The sequence below is a fragment of the Bombina bombina genome, chromosome 8 (assembly GCF_027579735.1).
Source record: "Bombina bombina isolate aBomBom1 chromosome 8, aBomBom1.pri, whole genome shotgun sequence".
NCBI lineage: Eukaryota > Metazoa > Chordata > Amphibia > Anura > Bombinatoridae > Bombina > Bombina bombina.
In genome coordinates, this window is record NC_069506.1 from 89790851 (window position 1) to 89814724 (window position 23874).

General features: G+C 39.8%; 1 protein-coding gene across 8 annotated transcripts in view; it reads left to right on the forward strand.

Moving 5' to 3' along the window:
* Positions 1–23874, forward strand: part of RERE (arginine-glutamic acid dipeptide repeats) — a 1074498-nt gene that overhangs the window by 714037 nt on the left and 336587 nt on the right. For all 8 annotated transcript variants that reach the window (XM_053690444.1, XM_053690440.1, XM_053690438.1 and 5 more), the window contains 2 exons: positions 7927–8032; positions 22967–23063. In XM_053690444.1, coding sequence (XP_053546419.1) covers positions 7927–8032; positions 22967–23063 — 203 coding nt within the window. The remainder of the gene's footprint in view (positions 1–7926; positions 8033–22966; positions 23064–23874) is intronic.

A 23874-nucleotide genomic window follows, 5' to 3' on the forward strand; every position in this document is an offset into this window, starting at 1 on the left:
CTCAGGACATGCTTTTTTAGCACATTACTGTGCAATCTTTACAGCCCTCTGTACTGCCAGCTAAAGTGTTATAACAACCAAGAAAGCTGGATTTTTTTTAATGTTGCTTGATTTGTATGGGGACTTGATGCTTTCATCTGATGGATTTTCAGCTGTCGGTGTGAAATAGATTTTCTGTATTTTGCTGAATGCATTCAGCATAAACCTGTGTACTTGGAGAAATCAAGAATATCCCTTGAGAAATCTGTTCTCACCAATATGTGATTAGTCTGCATTGCATTGTAAAAGCTAAGCCATTACTTACAATGTACTGCAAAACCGATACATTGGATAACTATACAGGCGCATTTACTGAGCACAAGTCAATGTCTTTCTATGAACAGTGGCTGGCAGTCTCCCTGGAAGTGTTTTATTGCTCAGTAGCACATTATAGCAGCAGTGGGACACAGTGATAGCTTCAATTCATTCTTGTCATGACCTGTATCTTTGTTCTCTTCTCGCTTACTCTCAGGTGACTAGAGAGGAATAAATCCATGTGTTAACCCAATCACTTCCTTATACCATTTACAACTCTAGCACTGAGTGGGTTAATTCTGCACTACTCAGTGTTTTGACAAAGTGGAACAGGAATCACGTTGCTTCTTCCTGAAGAGATAAATGTAAACAGTTCAGTCTACAATTGCCAGCTTTGCTTCATTGCTCCGACTTTTATTTTTGTCCCTCATCTAACCTCAGAAACCTTTTTTCTCTGACATACACTGTCAGATTTTGTGACTGATACAATTCCTCATTTCATCATACTAAGTGCTGTATAGGGAATCCAGCTGATTAGCAGTCATTGGATCTGCTGTAAATATTTGCTAGCCTGGCATTTTTGTTGATTTTGCCTCATTGTCAACTAAGAATTGTGTTTATAAACAAAGCTCTTCCATACATTTGTAGAACACACACAACTTGTTTAAAATAAACAGCTGGCATAGTTTAAATGCTGTAAGGAAAATACTACTCATGTTAATCCACCTTTCTTGATGAGTGAAAAAGAAAAGAAACGCGGCTGGAACTGACAGCCTACGTAACCTATGAGGCATTGTTTAGTGTTAGACATGATGGAACATCAAGGGAACATGATGAAGGTGTTTCCTATATTTCTTGTAAAGCTTTCCTTTGATATGTGTAGTCATTAATAAATGTCCCTTCTTCTAGTTACACTTACTGAGTACTACAGGATTTTTGCTTTTTCACTTGACTACTGGTTGGCACAGATATGCTTTACAAATCTAGCCTGGCACACATGTATTGTGTAGTACTGCATGTTTCCTCCTTTAAACTGACAGCACAGTTCTGTGGGTCTGTCATTGTGCCATATCACCCTGCTATTTCTGATCTTGTCTGTTCTTTTCCAGCTTGTGATAAAACAGAGTTCTGGAAGACTTGTTGCACTATGCTTCTGCAGTGGTCCCTTTGTGCTCCACAGCTTGAAGCCTGCAGAAGAACCTTTTGCTGAATAACCTGATATCCTCGTGTCTGCTACAAATAACCATGGCCTGTTACTACTCCAGCTGCCATCTGAACACCTTGGCATGGCTCCGTTTTTTGATGCATGTGGCTCTGTTACTGCTGAAAGTGTTCAGACTATGCAAACGTCCAGGAGACCTAGAATGCACGTGGGCATCCCTGTGTAAGACGGTATCAGAGCCACCTGTGCTTGTCCCTCAAGGAATATTAAAATGATTTGTATATGCATAGCATAAATCTGCACTGTGAACATTCATTTTGTATGCAGAGATGTTAAAAGGATATTAAACCCAAACATTTTCTTTTCTGATTCAGACAGAGCATACGATTTGTAAAAAGTTTCCAATTTTCTTCTATTATCAAATTTGCTTCGTTCCCATGATATTCTGTGTTGAAGAGATACCTAGGTAGGCATCTGGAGCAGTAAATGGCAGGAAATAGTGCTGCCATTTAGTGCTCTTGCAAATGGTTAACATTCATGCAAAACTGCTGCCATATAGTGCTTTAGAAATCAGAAGGGTCCTGAGCTTGCATCCCTGTTTTCAACAAAAGATACCAAGAGAACAAAGAAAAAATGATAATAAAAGTAAATTAGAAAGTTGTTTAAAATCTTGTGCTTTATTTTAACCATGAAATAAAAATGTTGGGTTTCATATCCCTTTAGGTTTTTAAAACTAATTTGCTTTAACATTTCAGGAGAAAACTTCCTTGAAAGACTTGAGTATGGTTAGTTTGTTTCTTTGCTGTGTTTTATTAGGAACAAATATTATTGGGATCCTTTATTGATCATGTAGTCACTGCAGATTCTGAAATCCACAGCACTCCAGCCTCACTGGAGGCAAAGAGAAAAAACATTAAAGGGATAGATACTGAACCTATTTTTTTTCTTCATAATTCAGATAGAACATGCACATTTAAGCAACTTTCTAATTTACTCCCATTGTCAATTTGTCTTTGTTCTCTTGGTAACTTTATTTGTAAGCTTACGAGCTGGCACATTTTTGGTTCAGCACCCCAGGTAGCGCTTGCTGATTGGTGGCTACATTTAGCCACCAATCAGCAAGTGCTACCCATGTTCTGAACCAAAGATTGGCCAGCCGCTTTTTTCAAGAGGTCACAATTTAAGGCTGGAGGAAAGGAGATTTAATCTCCTGCAACTAAAATGTGTTTTAACTGAAAAGCAATACAATTGTGGAACTCATTACCAAAGGAGGTAGTGAATGCCAATACCTTAGATCAATTTAAAAATGGTTTGGATACATTTCTGCCTAGAAACATAATTCAGGGATACGATTGCTTGTGTTAAATGGGTCACCTTTTTAATGGGATTAATTTAAAATCAACTGGAGCTTACTTTATAAGTATATTAGGTTTGTATAGATTGCGGTAAATCCGGCTTAGCGCCCATAGGAGCCGGATTTACTGCACAGCTATTGGCTAAGCACCTCTTATCAAATTTTTTTTTTAGCCGTGTGCTGCTGTAGCAGCTAAAAACGGCGATCAGTTAAAACAAAGGAGCTTTCTTCATGAAGTATCTTATACTTTATGAATGAAAGTCCCCTTTATTTGTTTCAAAAGTCAATCCTAGCGTTTGTACAACGCTAGGATTTATTTTCACTTTAACCCCTTTACAGATGTTAAAGGGATACAGTACTGCAATTTGTTCCCTTATTGTGTTCCCAATGACTTTACCAGCTGCAAAGCATTAAATCTACTGGTAATAAATAGTTCCTTTAGTTTTTTGTTTTTTTTTTTGCGATTAAAATAGATGGATTTGCTCTTAACTAACTGAGGATCAATGGTGGTGGGGGGGACCACAACATTATAGAAAAAGATAAAATACAATTAAAAAAAAAAATATATATAAAAAATAATTTTATAGGTACTGGCAGACAGCTGTCGGTACCTAAGATGGTGAGCACTAGTTATAGGTGGAGGGTTAGAGAGCTGTTTGGGGGGGGGGGGGGGGATCAGGGAGGGTGGAGGGTAGAAAATATAAAAATTAAATAAAAATATTTAATAAAAAATAAGCCTTACATTTTCATAATGACAGACTGCCAGTACCTAAGATAGGGGTGACCAGTGGGGGTGAGGGAGGGATGAGAACTGTTTGGGAGGGATTAGGTTGGGATCAGGGGGTGGGAGGTTTTTTTTTTTTTTTTTACACTAAAGCTAAAATTAACTTTACAAGCTACCTAATTAACCCCTTCACAGCCTGGAATAATAGAAGTGTGGTGCGCAGCTGCAATTAGCGGCCTTCTAATTACCAAAAAGCAATGTCAAAGCCAAATACGTCTGCTATTTCTGAACAAAGGGGATTCCAGAAAAATGTTAAAAACCATTTGTGCCATGATTGCACAAGCAGTATGTAAATAATTTCAGTGAAAAATCCAGTTTGTGAAAAAGTTAACTTTTTTTTTTTTTTTAAATTTGATTTCATTTGGCAGTGAAATGGTGGCATGAAATATACCAAAATGGGCCTAGATCAATACCTTGGGTTGTCTACTTATAAAATATATATAGTTTAGATGGGTAAATAAAAAACACACAAACAAGGCTCTATTTCTGTTTTGAAAATGTTAAAAAATGATCTGGTATTTTGGGTGTTTTTCTCTGAAAGTCCTGACAGTGAAGGGGTTAAGGGGAAACATTTTACAGTACAGGTGGCCCTCGGTTTACAACGGTTCAATTTGCACAGTTTCAGAATAACAACCTTTTTTTCAGTCATGTGACTGCTATTGAAAAGCATTGAGTAGCAGTGCATTGATTAAAATAGCCAGTATGTGGAGCTGTCCACTTGTGTTGCAGCCTAGATGTGCAAGCCAAGCAAGCTGAAATTAATCAGTTTAACCAGACCTGAGCTATCGAGCAGCTTGCAAAGGAACAAGATCTTCCTGTCTATAAATCAGTCCATATTAGAATGCATAGAAAGAACTGTTTGCAGAAAAATGCAAGTAAAGTCGGTGTTGTGTGATTATTTTATTAGGTATGCTGTTTAGTAAATGTTTTTGTTAATTTAACTTAGTTTAATTATATATTCTGTGTTGTGTTATTATTTTATTAGGTTTATAATGCTGTTTAGCATTTAACGTCTTCATTTCAAAGCTTTAAAAATAATGTAATAGGTGTTACTTATGCCAATTTTGAGAGGGGCCTGGAACCTAACTCCCTCACTTCCCATTGACTTACATTATAAACTGGGTTTAAATTTACAACGGTTTTGATTTACAACCATTCCTTCTGGAACCTAACCCTGGCGTAAACTGAGGGCTACCTGTACAGTGTTTCATTAAGATATTTTAAGGGGGGGGGGTATATTGAAACAAAATTAAAAAGAACATTGCATTTTTACATATGTATGGAGATGACTTGGCAACTGTGCCTTAAACCACCAGCCACAATTAGGGAAATAAAAACTTAAGAAAAAAATCCATTGCATACCAATAAAATGCATTGCATTCTATGGAATATACAGTGCTGACGTTGCTGGTGAGTGCAAAAGGATGAGAGCAAACGTCTGGTGTAGAGTTAAAAATATCCTTTAGGAATCCCTAATGAAACTATTTCTTAAACTGAATGCATTAGAGTTCAAATGTGTTTGAGCTGATGTTAAGGAATAACCTGTTGCTGACACAATGCTGCCACCAGCTGTTCATTACAAATATTACACTGTTCAGGCAGTCATTTTAAAAGCTGTACTGAATTGAAATCATAGACGATAATTTGCCCTTCTCTGAACCCTCTCACCTCTTTGAAAACCACAACTATGCATTATGTATGATTAAATGTTCGTGCAGGCTTGCAACTTGTTAAAATAAGTGATTGCTGAGGAGAAATAAAAATAAACACTATACTGTGTGTTTCACTGTAAAAGAATGTTAATTTCCCTTAAGGCCTTTCTCAAATTTAATGTAGTATTTGGAATATGAGACACTTTATTGGCTGTTCATTATTACCTCCTTTTATTTTGAACATTTTAAACAATGTTTTCAAGGAGACAAAGACTTCTTACAAAAGATTCCTGTTTAAAGAGCTCTGTGGGAAGCCTTGGTCTGTACTAATCTTACAAAAAAAAAACCTTGGCTCCACTGTGATAGTTATTTAAGTTTTCTTTTTATCGTTTTATTGCTGTACGTTTGCCCCCTTTAAAAATTCAAATGTAAGGTTCCTTTTTTCACTGAAGTGGTTTTTAACATTGTTTTTGTAGTATTTGCTTTAAGCTGGACTTTTAAGCTTTTTTTAAGCGTCAAAGAAGTGGATATATATGTATCTCCCCCCCCCCCTTTCTCTCTCTCTCCCCCTCTTTCTCTCTCTCTCTTTCTCTCTCTCTCTCTCCATATATAGATATGTATGTATACATATTTCTCTCCTCTCTCTCATTCTCTCTCTCTCTCGATCTCTCTATAAATAAATATATATATATATATATATATATATATAGTGATTAATGGATGTAATCGGGTTGTAGGGTGCCTATATAACAACAATCTGGTAAGTTTTTTTAATACAAACTAATCTAAAATAATTCTGAAAAAAAAATATTGGTGGAAGGAGTGTCCCCTTTGAGAAAAATGAGGCGTGCGTATTCTACTGACTCGATAAAAAATAGTGGGGGTCTCCAAATTTTCCAGGACTGCTTTATATTCCCAGTTTGTTGAATTTTGGAATGTTTGCATCTGTAAAATGGGACAGCTTGGAAAGGGGATGGGATCAAGTGTAAACAACAATATGTTATGTCATCATTTTTAGTACCTTTGTACACATAGTACCTTCAGAAAGATAGTAGAGTACTGTAATCAGAAAGGTAATATTTGTTATTTTAAATAAATATAGACTATTATATTTATACAAAAAGACATAAAATATTGCAACTTACAGGTGGGTAAAATAGTAATTTTTGATGATTATATTTAAAAATAAAATAATAAATAAAAAAATGAAGATTTAAGAATGTTTGTATTTTAGAATTCCTTATTTGGGGATTTGTACCTGTATTTCATCATGTAAGAAACTGCAGCGGACAAGTAAATATAAAAAATGATTTTTCTTATCATTTAATGCAGTATAACTGCATAATTAGTAGTAGATTTTTTCAGACAAAATTCAGTTACTTCAATTTTACTGATACTGAATCATGTGAAAGCTATCAACCAATCACAAACACACATACGTATAAACTGTAAACTCTTGCACATGCTCAGTAGTAGCTTGTGCCTCAAAAAGTGTGCATATAAATAGTTTGTGTTTGATAAATGAAAATAAGTATTATTATAACATAAGTATTTTCTTTATGCATTTTTTATGAACCAGAAATATTTATATTACTTTGAAAATGTCAGGTTATATATTTTATGAACATTGTATTCTGTGACATTCTGTTTAAACACATTCTTCAGGCACACTCAGTTTTTTCAGGCACACTCATTTTTTTCAACTGGTTGTTGTGCGTATGGCCTCTTGATTGACTTACAACCTTGTCCCTCTGGTAATTGCCAATGTATTGTGTCTCATGAACGCTGTTTTGTGTGTTCTATCATTTTACAGGGGTTAAAGGGACATAATACTCATATGCTAAATCACTTGAAACTGATGCAGTATAACTGTAAAAAGCGGACGGTAAAATATCACCTGAGCATCTCTATTTTAAAAAAGGGAAGATATTTTACCTCACAATCTCCTCAGTTCAGCAGAGTAAGTTCTGTGTAAAAAGTTATACTCAGTTACTGCCCAGCTGCAGAAAAAAAAATAAAAAATTAAAAATGAAGAAATGAACAGCAGCCAATCAGCATCAACAGTGCTGAGGTCATGAACTCTTTTACTCTGATCTCATGAGATTTCACTTAACTCTCATGAGATTTCATTGTAAACCTCCTTACACTGAATAGGGAAATAAGATGAGTGTGCACGAAAGCTCGCTCCTTCCGCTGTCCCGGGACAGACATACTGATTTGCTGCTTAGAAGTCCTTTACAATGGGATGTGGCTACTGAGAGACTTTTGAGGTAAAATATCTTTCTTTTTTACATAGAAATGTTCAAGTGTTTAAACATTTGGGTATTATGGCCCTTTAAACATGTTCTGCAGTAGCCACTCATTTATGAATAATATGCTGTAACAAATTATTTGCCTCTGTTTCTTGCACAATGTAATCCTTGGGGCATTACTTTTAGAAGCTGGAGTAATGACATTATCTGGATTCCTGTCACTTTAATTCTCAGACATACATAGCCTTGTTTGACAATGCTGGTGAAGATCAATTTAGCAGTTCTGTATTGCATAGTGGGACAAACTATTGCAATGTACGTATATTAACAGTTAATTTGTACTTTGTATTCTATTTTTATATATGAATGTATCGGAGCAATATCTGTAAAGCCGCTAGTTCTAACGTTTTTTTTGTTCTGTATTTTAGAGTAAACGGGACCATCTCTTGATGAATGTGAAATGGTACTATCGCCAGTCTGAGGTGCCGGACTCTGTCTATCAGCACTTGGTACAAGATCGGCATAATGAGAATGGTGAGCACTCACATTTATGACTAAAAACTATTCATAAAAGGCCATACATGTTGCATGTTTTATTGCTCATTTCTGGGTCCTACACACTGATTAAAGAAAAACAAATTTTACTTCATGTGGCCGTGCCCAATCTATAACTTCCCATGCCAAGTAGGAAAGAATCTTAAAATCAAGTTTGTTGCTTTAGAAATTAATCAAATATCTATGCGAAGAATAATATATATTTGGTGTTCACCCATAGTATTATTTAAAAGCCCAATAGACTTAAAAGGACATGAAACCCACATTTTTCATGATTTGAAAAAAGCATGCAATTTTAAACAACTTTCTAATTTACTTCTATTATTTAATTTGTTTCATTCTCTTGATAGCCTTTGCTGAAAAGAACATCTAGATAGGCTCAGTAGCTGCTGATTGGTGGTTGCACAAAGATGCCTCTTGTGATTGGCTCACCCATATACATTGTATTTCTTCAACAAAGCATATCTAAAGAATGAGGAACATTAGATAATATAAGTAAATTGAGATGTTGTTTAAATTTGTATTCTCTACCTAAATCATGAAAGGAAAATTTTGGGTTTAGTGTCCCTTTTAAATGTATGATATTATTAAAGGGATAGAAAAGTGAAAATTGAAATGTGCATGGGTGCATTTCAATTTTAAATATAATCATTTTTACAATATACATTCATTTACAAAAATGCTACTAGTTAAAGTTACTGTTTTTCAGCGGCATACGCACATATTCTGCAAAGGTCTGTGCACCAGTATTTAAGCTAGGAGAGCTGGCGGTGGTGTGTATTGTGTCTGTGAAGACTTCATTTGTGTCATACTGCTGACTTTGAGGCGGTGTAGTGTTTGTATACTGGTACACAGCCTAATCAATATCAACTTTTACTAGAAGCATTTTGCTAATGGGAATATATTGCAAACATGCTTCTATGTAAAATTAAAATGAAAACATTTGACTTTTTACAAAAAATAGTTCTTAAAGGGACAGTAAACTCCAATTTCTCTTGTTAAGTGTATTCTGTCCACGGGTCATCCATTACTTATGGGATATATTCCCCTTCCCAACAGGAAGTTGCAAGATTATCACCCAAGCAGAGCTGCTATATAGCTCCTCCCCTCACATGTCATATCCAGTCATTCTCTTGCAACCCTCAACATAGAAGGAGGTCGTGAGAGGAGTGTGGTGTTTTATACTTAATTATTTCTTCAATCAAAAGTTTGTTATTTTTAAATGGCACCGGAGTATGCTGTTTTTTTCTCAGGCAGTATTTAGAAGAAGAAATCTGCCTGCGTTTTCTATGATCTTAGCAGAAGTAACTAAGATCCACTGGCTGTTCTCGCACATTCTGAGGAGTGAGGTAACTTCAGAAAGGGAATAGCGTGCGGGGTCTCCTGCAAATGAGGTATGTGCAGTAAAATATTTTTCTAAGGAATGGAATTGACTAAGAAAATACTGCTGATACCGAAGTAATGTAAGTACAGCCTTAAATGCAGTGGTAGGGACTGGTATCAGGCTGATTAAATGTATGTGCAGTAATGTAATTTTCTAAGGAATGGAATTTGACTAAGAAAATGATGCTAATACTGAAATGTAATGTAATGAGCCTTAACTGCAGTAGAAGCGACTAGTAGCAGGCTTATAAATAACAATACATACTCTTTAAAAAGGGATCTTGAAAACGTTTACTGGCATGTTTAATCGTTTTTGTGAGGTACATTGGTGATAAAACTTATAGGGGCATGAATTTTCCACATGGCTGACTTATATTTCTGCATAGAAACAGTTAACTGAGGTTTCCCACTGCTGTAATAATGAGTGGGAGGGGCCTATTTTAGCGCTTTTTTGCGCAGTAAAAATTCAGTCAGTCTTCCTGCTTCTTCCTGCATGACCCAGGACGTCTCTAGAGAGCTCAGAGGTTTTCAAAAGTCATTTTGAGGGAGGTAATCAGTCACAGCAGACCTGTGACAGTGTGTTTGACTGTGTTAAAAACGTTTATTTGCATATTGATTATCCGTTTTTGGGTATTAAAGGGTTAATCATCCATTTGCTAGTGGGTGCAATGCTCTTCTAAACTAATATATTTACTGTGAAAATTTGGTTGCTATAACAGATTTGGTTCATTGTTATTTCAACTGTGACATTTTTTTTGTGCTTCTTAAAGGCGCAGTAGCGTTTTTTATATTGCTTGTAAATTTATTTTAAAGCATTTTCCAAGCTTGCTAGTCTCATTGCTAGTCTGTTTAAACATGTCTGACACAGATGAATCTGTTTGTTCACTATGTTTGAAGGCCAATGTGGAGCCCCATAGAAATATGTGTACTTAATGTATTGATGTCACTTTAAATAATAAAAGTCAGTCTTTATCTGTAAAGGAATTATCACCAGACAACGAGGGGGAAGTTATGCCGACTAACTCTCCTCACGTGTCAGTACCTTCGCCTCCCGCTCAGGAGGCGCGTGAGATTGTGGCGCCAAGTACATCAGTGACGCCCATACAAATCACGTTAAAAGACATCGCTACTATTATGAATAATACCCTGACAGAAGTGTTATCTAAATTGCCAGAATTAAGAGGCAAGCGCGATAGCTCTGGGATAAGGACAGAGCACGCTGTTGATATGAGAGCCATGTCTGATACTGCTTCACAGTTTGCAGAACATGAGGACGGAGAGCTTCATTCTGTGGGTGACGGATCTGATCCGGGGAAGCCGGATTCAGGGATCTCTAATTTTAAATTTAAGCTAGAGAACCTCCGTGTATTGCTTGGAGAGGTTTTAGCGGCTCTGAATGACTGTAACACAGTGGCAATTCCAGAGAAAATGTGTAGGCTGGATAGATACTATGCAGTGCCGGTGTGTACTGATGTTTTTCCTATACCTAAAAGGCTTACAGAAATTATTAGCAAGGAGTGGGATAGAACCGGTGTGTGCCCTTTTCCCCACCTCCTATATTTAGGAAAATGTTTCCAATAGACGCCACTACACGGGACTTATGGCAGACGGTCCCTAAGGTGGAGGGAGCAGTTTCTACTTTAGCTAAGCGTACCACTATCCCGGTGGAGGATAGTTGTGCCTTTTCGGATCCAATGGATAAAAAATTAGAAGGTTACCTTAAGAAAATGTTTGTTCAACAAGGTTTTATCTTACATCCCCTTGCATGCATTGCGCCTGTCACTGCTGCTGCGGCATTCTGGTTTGAGTCTCTAGAAGAGGCCATTCGCACAGCTCCATTGGATGAAATTATGGACAAGCTTAAAGCACTTAAGCTAGCTAATGCATTTGTTTCTGATGCCATTGTACATTTAACTAAACTAACGGCTAAGAACTCCGGATTCGCCATCCAGGCGCGCAGAGCGCTATGGCTTAAATCCTGGTCAGCTGACGTGACTTCTAAATCTAAATTGCTTAATATTCCTTTCAAAGGGCAGACCTTATTCGGGCCCGGTTTGAAAGAAATTATCGCTGACATTACTGGAGGTAAGGGTCATACTCTTCCTCAGGACAGGGCCAAATCAAAGGCCAAACAGTCTAATTTTCGTGCCTTTCGAAACTTCAAGGCAGGAGCAGCATCAACTTCCTCCGCTCCAAAACAGGAAGGAACTGTTGCACGTTACAGACAGGCCTGGAAAACTAACCAGTCCTGGAACAAGGGCAAGCAGGCCAGAAAACCTACTACTGCCCCTAAGACAGCATGAAGAGAGGGCCCCCTATCCGGAAACGGATCTAGTGGGGGGCAGACTTTCTCTCTTCGCCCAGGCGTGGGCAAGAGATGTCCAGGATCCCTGGGCGTTGGAGATTATATCTCAGGGATATCTTCTGGACTTCAAAGCTTCTCCTCTACAAGGGAGATTTCATCTTTCAAGGCTATCAGCAAACCAAATAAAGAAAGAGGCATTTCTACGCTGTGTACAAGACCTCATAGTAATGGGGGTGATCCACCCAGTTCCGCGGACGGAACAAGGGCAAGGATTTTACTCAAATCTGTTTGTGGTTCCCAAGAAAGAGGGAACCTTCAGACCAATCTTGGACCTAAAAATCTTAAACAAATTCCTAAGAGTTCCATCATTCAAAATGGAAACTATTCGAACCATCCTACCCATGATCCAAGAGGGTCAGTATATGACCACAGTGGACTAAAGGATGCCTACCTTAACATACCGATTCACAAAGATCATTATCGGTACCTAAGATTTGCTTTCCTAGACAGGCATTACCAGTTTGTAGCTCTTCCCTTCGGATTAGCTACGGCTCCAAGAATCTTTACAAAAGTTCTGGGCTCACTTCTGGTGGTACTAAGACCGCGAGGCATAGCGGTGGCTCCGTACCTAGACGACATTCTGATACAAGCGTCAAGTTTTCAAATTGCCAAGTCTCATACAGAGATAGTTCTGGCATTTTTGAGGTCGCATGGGTGGAAGGTGAACGTGGAAAAGAGTTCTCTATTACCACTCACAAGGGTTCCCTTCCTAGGGACTCTTATAGATTCTGTAGAGATGAAAATTTACCTGACGGAGTCCAGGTTATCAAAACTTCTAAATGCTTGCCGTGTCCTTCATTCCATTCCATGCCCGTCAGTAGCTCAGTGCATGGAAGTAATCGGCTTAATGGTAGCGGCAATGGACATAGTACCATTTGCGCACCTGCATCTCAGACCGCTGCAATTATGCATGCTAAGTCAGTGGAATGGGGATTACTCAGATTTGTCCCCTCTACTAAATCTGGATCAAGAGACCAGAGATTCTCTTCTCTGGTGGCTTTCTCGGGTCCATCTGTCCAAAGGGATGACCTTTCGCAGGCCAGATTGGACGATTGTAACAACAGATGCCAGCCTTCTAGGTTGGGGCGCAGTCTGGAACTCCCTGAAGGCTCAGGGATCGTGGACTCAGGAGGAGAAACTCCTCCCAATAAATATTCTGGAGTTAAGAGCAATATTCAATGCTCTTCTAGCTTGGCCTCAGTTAGCAACACTGAGGTTCATCAGATTTCAGTCGGACAACATCACGACTGTGGCTTACATCAACCATCAAGGGGGAACCAGGAGTTCCCTAGCGATGTTAGAAGTCTCAAAGATAATTCGCTGGGCAGAGTCTCACTCTTGCCACCTGTCAGCGATCTACATCCCAGGCGTAGAGAACTGGGAGGCGGACTTTCTAAGTCGCCAGACTTTTCATCCGGCGGAGTGGGAACTTCATCCGGAGGTCTTCGCTCAACTGATTCATCGCTGGGGCAAACCAGAACTGGATCTCATGGCGTCTCGCCAGAACGCCAAGCTTCCTTGTTACGGATCCAGGTCCAGGGACCCGGGAGCGGCGCTGATAGATGCTCTAGCAGCCCCTTGGGTTTTCAACATGGCTTATGTGTTTCCGCCATTTCCGCTGCTACCTCGACTGATTGCCAAGATCAAACAAGAGAGAGCATCAGTGATTCTGATAGCACCTGCGTGGCCACGCAGGACCTGGTATGCAGACCTAGTGGACATGTCGTCCTGTCCACCATGGTCTTTGCCTCTGAGGCAGGACCTTCTAATTCAGGGTCCTTTCAACCATCCAAATCTAATTTCTCTGAGGCTGACTGCATGGAGATTGAACGCTTGATCCTATCAAAGCGTGGCTTCTCGGAGTCGGTTATTGATACCTTAATACAGGCTCGGAAACCTGTTACCAGAAACATTTACCATAAAATATGGCATAAATATTTATATTGGTGCGAATCCAAGAGTTACTCATGGAGTAAGGTTAGGATTCCTAGGATATTGTCTTTTCTACAAGAGGGTTTAGAAAAGGGCTTATCTGCTAGTTCGTTAAAGGGACAGATTTCTGCTCTGTCTATTCTTTTACACAAACGTCTGGCAGAAGTTCCAGACGTTCAGGCTTTTTGTCAGGCTTTGGCTAGGATTAAGCCTGTGTTTAAGACTGTTGCTCCGCCGTGGAGCTTAAACTTAGTTCTTAAAGTTCTTCAAGGTGTTCCATTTGAACCCCTTCATTCCATTGATATTAAGCTGTTATCTTGGAAAGTTCTGTTTTTGATGGCTATTTCCTCGGCTCGAAGAGTCTCTGAGTTATCTGCCTTACATTGTGATTCTCCTTATCTGATTTTCCATTCAGACAAGGTAGTTCTGCGTACTAAACCTGGGTTCTTACCTAAGGTAGTTTCTAACAGGAATATCAATCAAGAGATTGTTGTTCCATCATTATGTCCTAACCCTTCTTCAAAGAAGGAACGACTTTTGTATAATCTGGACGTAGTCCGTGCCCTGAAGTTCTATTTACAGGCAACTAAAGATTTTCGTCAAACTTCTTCCCTGTTTGTCGTTTATTCTGGTCAGAGGAGAGGTCAAAAAGCTTCGGCTACCTCTCTCTCCTTTTGGCTTCGTAGCATAATACGTTTAGCCTATGAGACTGCTGGACAGCAGCCTCCTGAAAGAATTACAGCTCATTCCACTAGAGCTGTGGCTTCCACCTGGGCCTTTAAGAATGAGGCCTCTGTTGAACAGATTTGCAAGGCTGCTACTTGGTCTTCACTTCATACCTTTTCAAAATTTTACAAATTTGACACTTTTGCTTCTTCGGAGGCTGTTTTTGGGAGAAAGGTTCTACAGGCAGTGGTTCCTTCTGTTTAATGTTCCTGCCTTGTCCCTCCCATCATCCGTGTACTTTAGCTTTGGTATTGGTATCCCATAAGTAATGGATGACCCGTGGACTGAATACACTTAACAAGAGAAAACATAATTTATGCTTACCTGATAAATTTATTTCTCTTGTAGTGTATTCAGTCCACGGCCCGCCCTGTCTTTTTTTGAGGCAGATCTAAATTTTAATTAAAACTACAGTCACCACTGCACCCTATGGTTTCTCCTTTCTTGTCTTGTTTCGGTCGAATGACTGGATATGACATGTGAGGGGAGGAGCTATATAGCAGCTCTGCTTGGGTGATCCTCTTGCAACTTCCTGTTGGGAAGGGGAATATATCCCATAAGTAATGGATGACCCGTGGACTGAATACACTACAAGAGAAATAAATTTATCAGGTAAGCATAAATTATGTTTTTCATATAACTGCATGTAATAGACACTACTATAAAAAATATGCACAGATATTGATAGAACTTAGGTTACCTTCTCTGCTGTGGCCAATTAGGGACAGTTATAAATAGGTCAGAAGAGTGTACAGCCAATGGCTGTGTGGGATATAACACTGTTTTGAACTTCCATTTCTAACAGGCACTAAAAAGCTTACAATTTCAGAATTGAATTACAGGAAAAGGGGACAAAATAAGCAATGAAAGTATATTGCAGACTCTTTTTTATATACAAACAATTTATTATATTACCGTCTCAAAGTGTTTAATGTCCCTTTAATACACTCCAGCAGGTAAAATGGATCATTGGTGACAATTTAAAGGGGAGAACATTTTTGGGTGAACTGTCTCATTAGGAGACCAGCACAATCACTATAGCATTATGACTATTGACAGTTAGTTTTGGTGGTTGATAGAACTTTAATTCAGCTGGAGGTTTTGGAACATAAAGTAAAATGTACATTTAAACATTTTTAAACACATGTATGCTTTAGAATATTTTCTTTTGCAAGATGTACCGAGTCCACGGTTTCATCCTTACTTGTGGGATATTATCCTTCCTAACAGGAAGTGGCAAAGAGAGCACCACAGCAGAGCTGTCTATATAGCTCCCCCCTTAACTCCACCCCCCAGTCATTCTTTTTGCCGGCTCTAAGCAGGAAGGGTAAAGTGAAAGAGGTGTTAAACTGTTAGTTTTATTTTATCTTCAATCAAGAGTTTGTTATTTTTAAATGGTACCGGTGTTGTACTATTTACTCTCATGAATGAACTCTCAATGAAGATTTCTGCCTGGGGGATGATGATCTTAGCATTTGTAACTAAGGTCCACTGCTGTTCCCACAGAAGCTGAGGAGTACAGGAAAACTTCAGTGTGAGGAACGGTTTCTTGCTATACAGCAAAGAGGTATGTTCAGTCATTTTTTCTGCAGAGACTTTGATAACTACAGAAAGGTTGACCGTATCCCCATTAGGGGTAGGGTAAGCAGTAATCCTTGTCTTAGAGGGGATATTACTAGCTTGCATATAGGGCTAATCTTATGGGACAAACGTTTGTGTGTCTGGGAGTACTGTGTTTATTTCATTTGGGACTTCTGTTTTTGATCACTTGGCTTATTTGGGGTTTTTATAACCCACATGGCTCAAAGATAGTTTTGTAGATTTATGTGTAGGCCCCAGCAACATCGAGTGAGAGGGGCGGGGCCTATTTTTGCGCCTCAGTTGCGCATTTGTTTTACATAGGCAAGCAGCAAGCTACAACAGAAGGGTCCTGGTGCACTTCTAAGGGCCTAATTGAAGCTTTATTTCCACATTCTTGATCCTTGAGGGCAGGTAGGCGCCACAGCAGAGCTGTGGCTGGGTGTTGACAAGGGTTTTACCGGATTTTAAACACTTTTCAATCCGGTTTTCTCATTTGAGGGTTAATTACCGTAATACTTGTGGTGCAATCTTATCTTACTAAAGCTTGATGGGTGTACTGTAAAAATTTCGGAAAGTTTGGAGTAATTTTAAGCAGTTTTGCAGTTTGTATATGCCTTTTTTTCTCTTAAGGGCACAGTACCGTTTTTGAAATTTGTGTTTATTTCATCAAATAAAGTGTTTTCCAAGCTTGCTTGTCTCTTCACTAGCCTGTTCAACATGTCTGACATTGAGGAAACTCATTGTTCAATTTGTTTAGAAGCCATTGTGGAACCCCCTCTAAGAATGTGTCCTACTTGTACGGATATGTCTTTAACTTGCAGACAGCATATTTTGAGTTTGGCAATGGATGATTCTCAGACAGAAGGAATTCAGGTTTTGCCATCTAGTTCTCCCCAAGTGTCACAACCAGTAACGCCCGCACAAGCGACGCCAAGTACCTCTAGTGAGTCTAACTCTTTCACCTTGCAAGATGTGGCCTCAGTTATGAATACTACCCTCACAGAGGTTTTATCTAAACTGCCAGGGTTGCAAGGGAAGCGCAGTAGCTCATAGTTGAGAACAAATGTTGAGCCTTCTGACGCTTTAGTAGCCATATCCGATATTCCCTCACAATGTTCAGAGGTAGGGATGAGGGATTTGCTATCTGAGGGTGAGTTTTCTGATTCAAAGAGGTTCCCTCAGACAGATTCAGATATGACGGCATTTAAATGTAAGCCGGAACACCTCCACTTATTGCTCAGGGAGGTTTTAGCGACTCTGGATGATTGTGACCCTATTGTAGTTCCAGAGAAATTGTGTAAAATGGACAAATATTTAGAGGTTCCTGTTTACACTGATGTTTTTCCGGTCCCTAAGAGGATTTTGGACATTGTTACTAAGGAGTGGGATAGAGCAGGTATTCCGTTCGCTCCCCCTCCTGTTTTTAAGAAAATGTTTCCCATATCTGACACCATGCGGGACTCATGGCAGACGGTCCCTAAGGTGGAGGGAGCTATTTCTACTTTGGCTAAGCGTACAACTATACCTATTGAGGACAGTTGTGCTTTCAAGGATCCTATGGATAAAAAATTAGAGGGTCTCCTAAAGAAAATTTTTGTTCATCAGGGTTTTCTTCTCCAGCCTATAGCGTGCATTGTTCCTGTAACTACTGCAGCTGCTTTTTGGTTTGAGGCTCTGGAAGAGGCTCTTCAGGCGGAGACCCCATTGGATGACATTCTGGATAGAATTAGGGCTCTTAAGCTTGCTAATTCTTTCATTACAGACGCCGCTTTTCATCTGGCTAAATTAGCGGCAAAAAATTCAGGTTTTGCTATTTTAGCGCCTAGAGCGTTATGGCTTAAGTCCTGTCTGCTGATGTTTCATCAAAATCTAAGCTGTTGACCATTCCTTTCAAGGGTAAGACCCTTTTTGGGCCTGAACTGAAGGAAATCATTTCTGATATCACTGGAGGGTTATGCCCTCCCTCAAGATAAGACAAATAAGACAAGGACCAAGCAAAATCATTTTCGTTCCTTTCGAAACTTCAAAGGTGGTCCCGTTTCCTCTTCCCCTGCTGCGAAGCAAGAGGGGAACTTTGCTCAATCCAGGCCAGTCTGGAGACATACCCAGGCTTGGAACATGGGTAAACAGGCCAAGAAGCCTGCTGCTGCCACCAAGACAGCATGAAGGGGTAGCCCCTGATCCGGGACCGGATCTAGTAGGGGACAGACTCTCTCTCTTTGCTCAGGCCTGGGTAAGAGATGTTCAGGACTCCTGGGCAGTAGAAATCATAACCCAAGGATATCTTCTGGATTTCAAGGATTCTCCTCCAAGGGGGAGGTTCCATCTTTCTCAATTGTCTGTAAACCTGACAAAAAAAGAGGCGTTCTTACGCTGTGTAGAAGACCTTTTTATCATGGGAGTAATCTGCCCAGTTCCAAAAGCAGAACAGGGTCAAGGGTTCTACTCCAATCTGTTTGTGGTTCCCAAAAAAGAGGGAACCTTCAGACCAATTCTAGATCTCAAGATCCTAAATCAATTCCTAAGAGTTCCATCCTTCAAGATGGAGACCATTTGGACTATTTTACCACTGATCCAGGAGGGTCAATATATGACCACTGTGGATTTAAAGGATGCGTATCTACACATTCCTATCCACAAAGATCATCACCAGTTCCTCAGATTTGCCTTTCTGGACAAGCATTACCAGTTTGTGGCTCTTCCCTTCGGGTTGGCCACGGCGCCAAGAATCTTCACAAAGGTGCTAGGGTCCCTTCTGGCAGTCCTAAGGCCGCGGGGCATAGCAGTGGCGCCTTATTTAGACGACATCCTAATTCAAGCATCGACTTTCCAACTAGCCAAGTCTCACACAGACTTGGTGTTGGCCTTTCTAAGATCTCACGGGTGGAAGGTGAACGTATAAAAGAGTTATCTTTCTCCTCTCACAAGAGTTTCATTTCTAGGGACTCTGATAGACTCGGTGGACATGAAAATATTTCTGACGGAGGTCAGGAAATCAAAGATTTTGTCCACCTGCCGAGCCCTTCATTCCATTCCTCGGCCGTCAGTGGCTCAGTGTATGGAGGTAATCGGTCTGCGGCAATGGTACATAGCCCCGTTTGCTCGCTTGCATCTCAGACCACTTCATCTGTGCATGCTCAATCAGTGGAATGGGGATTATGCGGATTTATCTCCTCAGATAAATCTGGATCAAGAGACCAGAGATTCTCTTCGTTGGTGGTTGTCACAGGATCATCTATCCCAGGGAATGTGTTTCCGCAGGCCAGAATGGGTTATAGTGATGGGGTGCAGTCTGGAATTCCCTGAAAGCACAGGGTTTGTGGACTCAGGAGGAGGCCCTCCTTCCGATAAATATTCTGGAATTAAGAGCGATATTCAATGCTCTTCAGGCGTGGCCTCAGCTGGCTTCAGCCGGATTCATCAGATTTCAGTCGGACAACATCACGACTGTAGCTTACATCAATCATCAGGGGGGAACAAGGAGTTCCTTGGCGATGATGGAAGTTTCCAGGATAATCAGATGGGCAGAGACTCACTCTTGCCATCTATCAATCTATCAATGATCTATATCCCAGGGGTAGAGAACTGAGAGGCAGATTTTTTAAGTCGTCAGACTTTTCATCCGGGGGAGTGGGAGCTCCATCCGGAGGTGTTTGCTCAACTGGTATGGCTTTGGGGCACACCAGAATTGGATCTGATGGCGTCTCGTCAGAACGCCAAACTTCCTTGTTACGGATCCAGGTCCAGGGTTCCTCAGGCAGTACTGATAGATGCTCTAGCGGTACCCTGGTCGTTCAACCTGGCTTATGTGTTTCCACCTTTCCCTCTCCTTCCGCGTCTGATTGCCAGAATCAAACAGGAGAGAGCTTCTGTGATTTTGACAGCGCCTGCGTGGCCACGCAAGACTTGGTATGCAGACCTGGTGGACATGTCATCTCTGCCACCATGGACTCTCCCACTGCGACAGGACTTTCTGATTCAAGGTCCGTTAAAGCATCCAAATCAATCTCCAAGCAGTCAGTTGCAGAGAAATTAGAACGCTTGATTTTATCAAAGCGGGGTTTCTCTGAGTCGGTCATAGATACCTTGATTCAGGCTCGAAAGCCTGTCACCAGGAAAATCTATCATAAGATATGGCGTAAATATCTTTTTTGGTGCGAATCCAAGGGCTACTCATGGAGTAAGATCAGGATTCCTAGGATTTTGTCCTTTCTTCAAGAAGGATTGGAGAAAGGATTGTTAGCTAGTTCCTTAAAAGGACAGATATCTGCTCTGTCTATTCTATTGCACAAGCGTCTGGCAGATGTCCCAGATGTTCGGGCTTTTTGTCAGGCTTTAGTTAGAATCAAGCCTGCGTTTAAACCTGTTGCTCTGCCATGGAGTCCAAATTTAGTTCTTAATGTTCTTCAGGGGGTTCCGTTTGAACCCATGCATTCCATAGATATTAAAATTCTATCTTGGAAAGTTCTGTTACTAGTTGCTATCTCTTCAGCTCGAAAGGTTTCTGAATTATCTGCATTACAATGTGACTCACCTTATATTGTTTTTCATGCTGATAAGGTGGTTTTGCGTACCAAACCTGGGTTCCTCCCTAAGGTGGTTACTAACAAGAATATCAATCAGGAGATTGTTGTTCCTTCTCTGTGTCCTAATCCTTCTTCTAAGAAGGAATGTTTATTGCACAGCTTGGACTTGGTTCGTGCTTTGAAGTTCTATTTGCAGGCAACCAAAGATTTTCGTCAATCATCTTCTTTGTTTGTTGTCTATTCTGGAAAACGTAGAAGTCAAAAGGCTAAGGCTACCTCTCTTTCCTTTTGGCTGAAAAGCATCATCCGTTTGGCTTATGAGACTGCTGGACAGCAGCCTCCTGAAAGAATTACTGCTCACTCTACTAGAGCGGTGGCTTCCACATGGGCTTCTAAAAATGATGCTTCTGTTGAACAGATTTGTAAGGCTGCGACTTGGTCTTCGCTTCATACTTTTTCCAAATTTTACAAATTTGATACTTTTGCTTCTTCGGAGGCTAGTTTGGGGAGAAGGGTTTTGCAAGCAGTGGTGCCTTCCATTTAGGTTCCTGTCTTGTCCCTCCCTTCATTCGTGTCCTAAAGCTTTAGTATTGGTATCCCACAAGTAAGGATGAAACCGTGGACTCGGTACATCTTGCAAAAGAAAACAAAATTTATGCTTACCTGATAAATTTCTTTCTTTTGCGATGTACCGAGTCCACGGCCCGCCCTGTCTATTCAAGACAGATAGTATTTTTTATTGAAAACTTCAGTCACCTCTGCACCTTATAGTTTCTCCTTTTTCTTCCTTACCCTTCGGTCGAATGACTGGGGGGTGGAGTTAAGGGGGGAGCTATATAGACAGCTCTGCTGTGGTGCTCTATTTGCCACTTCCTGTTAGGATGGATAATATCCCACAAGTAAGGATGAAACAGTGGACTCGGTACATCGCAAAAGAAAGAAATTTATCAGGTAAGCATAAATTTAGGGGTTTTTTTAAATAAAAATTTGCACTAATATGTCTCTTTAAAAAGTGTGATTAACTTGCTGCTTAAATTGATAATTTATTAGAGTAAATTATTGCACTATTGCTTACATATAACTGTGTTTAACACCTGCAAATGGGTTAAACACATAGTTAAAGTCTGCTCCAAAACACTGATAACTCTACAGAAATGTTTCTTAACTTGTTTACGGCAAGTTCTCCTGCAGGCATACATTTTGAGACCTATGTTCCCCTAACTTTAACACATATATAATTGATGCATGTGGCACACCAGTGAAGCTCAGCTCCAGTACTTAAATGCCACTAACAGGCTAAAATTGAAGGATTTTCCTAATATTATGTGAATCAGAGATTGAACAATGAACCAACCTAGGCAGTGACCTATTTCACTGTTTGGAGAACATGAGGCTTTAAATGACAAGCACCACTTTCTGTGATGTGTGTTATGTTTACAACACAAACATTGGGGGGGGGGGGAGAAGCTCCTGGAGTACCCTTGCAAATGCACCAAGTACCCAAAGGAGTGCATGTACCCCAGGTTGATAAAACTAGGCTTCTACAGGGAGCTAGCTGAACACACCCAGTCAGCCAATGATTAGAAAAGTGCATAGCCACCAAACGCATATAGCACGTATTATAGGGTGCTGGGACATGCATCGCACCAGAGATCTCACTAGGGCAAGAATAGGAGGGCTTCAGCTGACGTCCATTGTATCGGAGTTCTCTTTTGGGTACAATAGGGGATTGAAAGGCCTTTTGGATCTATACATCTGATCAAAGGACCTGAGAGGAAAAAATTAAGCTTTCATGCTTTAGCTAGAGAGTGCAGTTTTTGTTCTTTTGGTATTCTTTGTTGACAAGCATTACTTGGTAGCAATCACATTGAAAATACTTCATCACTGAAAAACCTCAGATTCCCCCCCCATTTAAACATTAATTTTAGTCGTTTAAACTTGATTTTCTAAAATAAAACGTGGGTAAAGAATATATTTACATCAGTACTCTTCTAGGAATACCAGTAAATATCGGAACAGTGACATTGCCCATACAAGAGTCTGATTATATAGTGAATAAAAGGGTTTTATGCAGATTGCCATTTTGAAGGTAGCTGCATGCGCCTTTTATATTGAGAATTTAGTTGAGCCGACTAATTATTGTTGTATAATTTGGGCCCGTCATCCACTGCAATTTCTGCTATCTCTTAGCATCTCTAGACAACAATCAGCAGACACTGAAAAACAGTATCTTACACATTAGGTGTCTTATTGGAGTTTTGCTGATAAAATATTGCAAGATCTGGAATGTAATTTACACTTTGATATTTATGTACACACACACACACACACTCCACAAAACAACATGTTTAAATCATGAAGTTATGTCCTAGTCTAAAGTTAACTGTTTTTGCCTTTCAGATTCTGGTCGGGAGCTGGTTATCACAGACCCAGTCATTCGGAATAGAGAGCTTTTTATCTCAGATTATGTTGACACATACCATGCAGTTGCTCTCAGGTGAATGTCCTCAAGTTGATTGTCTTTGGGTTTTTATTAGTTTTCTTCTGGGTCTATCAACTCTCTAACTATACAACAATAGTTTACCTATCATGTTCCAACACTCCTAGTAACCCTGTTCTCCATTTATACTTTTGCTTACTAAACATGCTATCTTATAAAACTTATTTTGTTATAACCAAATACTTGGTAATCACATGTTAAAAAATAAAAAAAATCTTCCATGGGACAATGCTATTAACCCAATTTATGTTTCCCTCTTGATCATCTATTTGCCCTGACAGACAAAATTGATTTATCAGAGGTGATATTTTGAGGCATCTCACTTCCTTTCTTGGGGTTAATTCCACAAGATATAAGATAATACTGAACTTGAAATAATGCCTCCACTCATTGACTATCAAATCAGGCTTTTGCATTGAGAAGATTCTCAGCTGGAGCAGTGTATTAAACTTAGCTGAAAAATTCTGTCTCATCATTTCATTACAGGGAAGGGTGTGCATTGCAGCTATTTTAAATTATTTATTATTTTTTTATGCCTCCAAATGATTTGTGTCTCGGAGAGCTTGTCTGCCTTACTATGTTCATTTTTTTCTTTCATAAGGTGGTGAGTCTATGATCCATTATGTATTGGATTCACTTCCTAGCCACTAGGAGGAGGCAAAGATTCCCAAAACTTTCAAGAGCACTTCATCCCTTCCCCCTCACTGGTATTCTAGTCTAATCTTTGCCTCCCAGGAGGTAGGTGAAGAATTCAGGTGCTCCTGATTTGAGAGGGGTTCTCAGACTTATTTGATGCCCATTTCCCCCC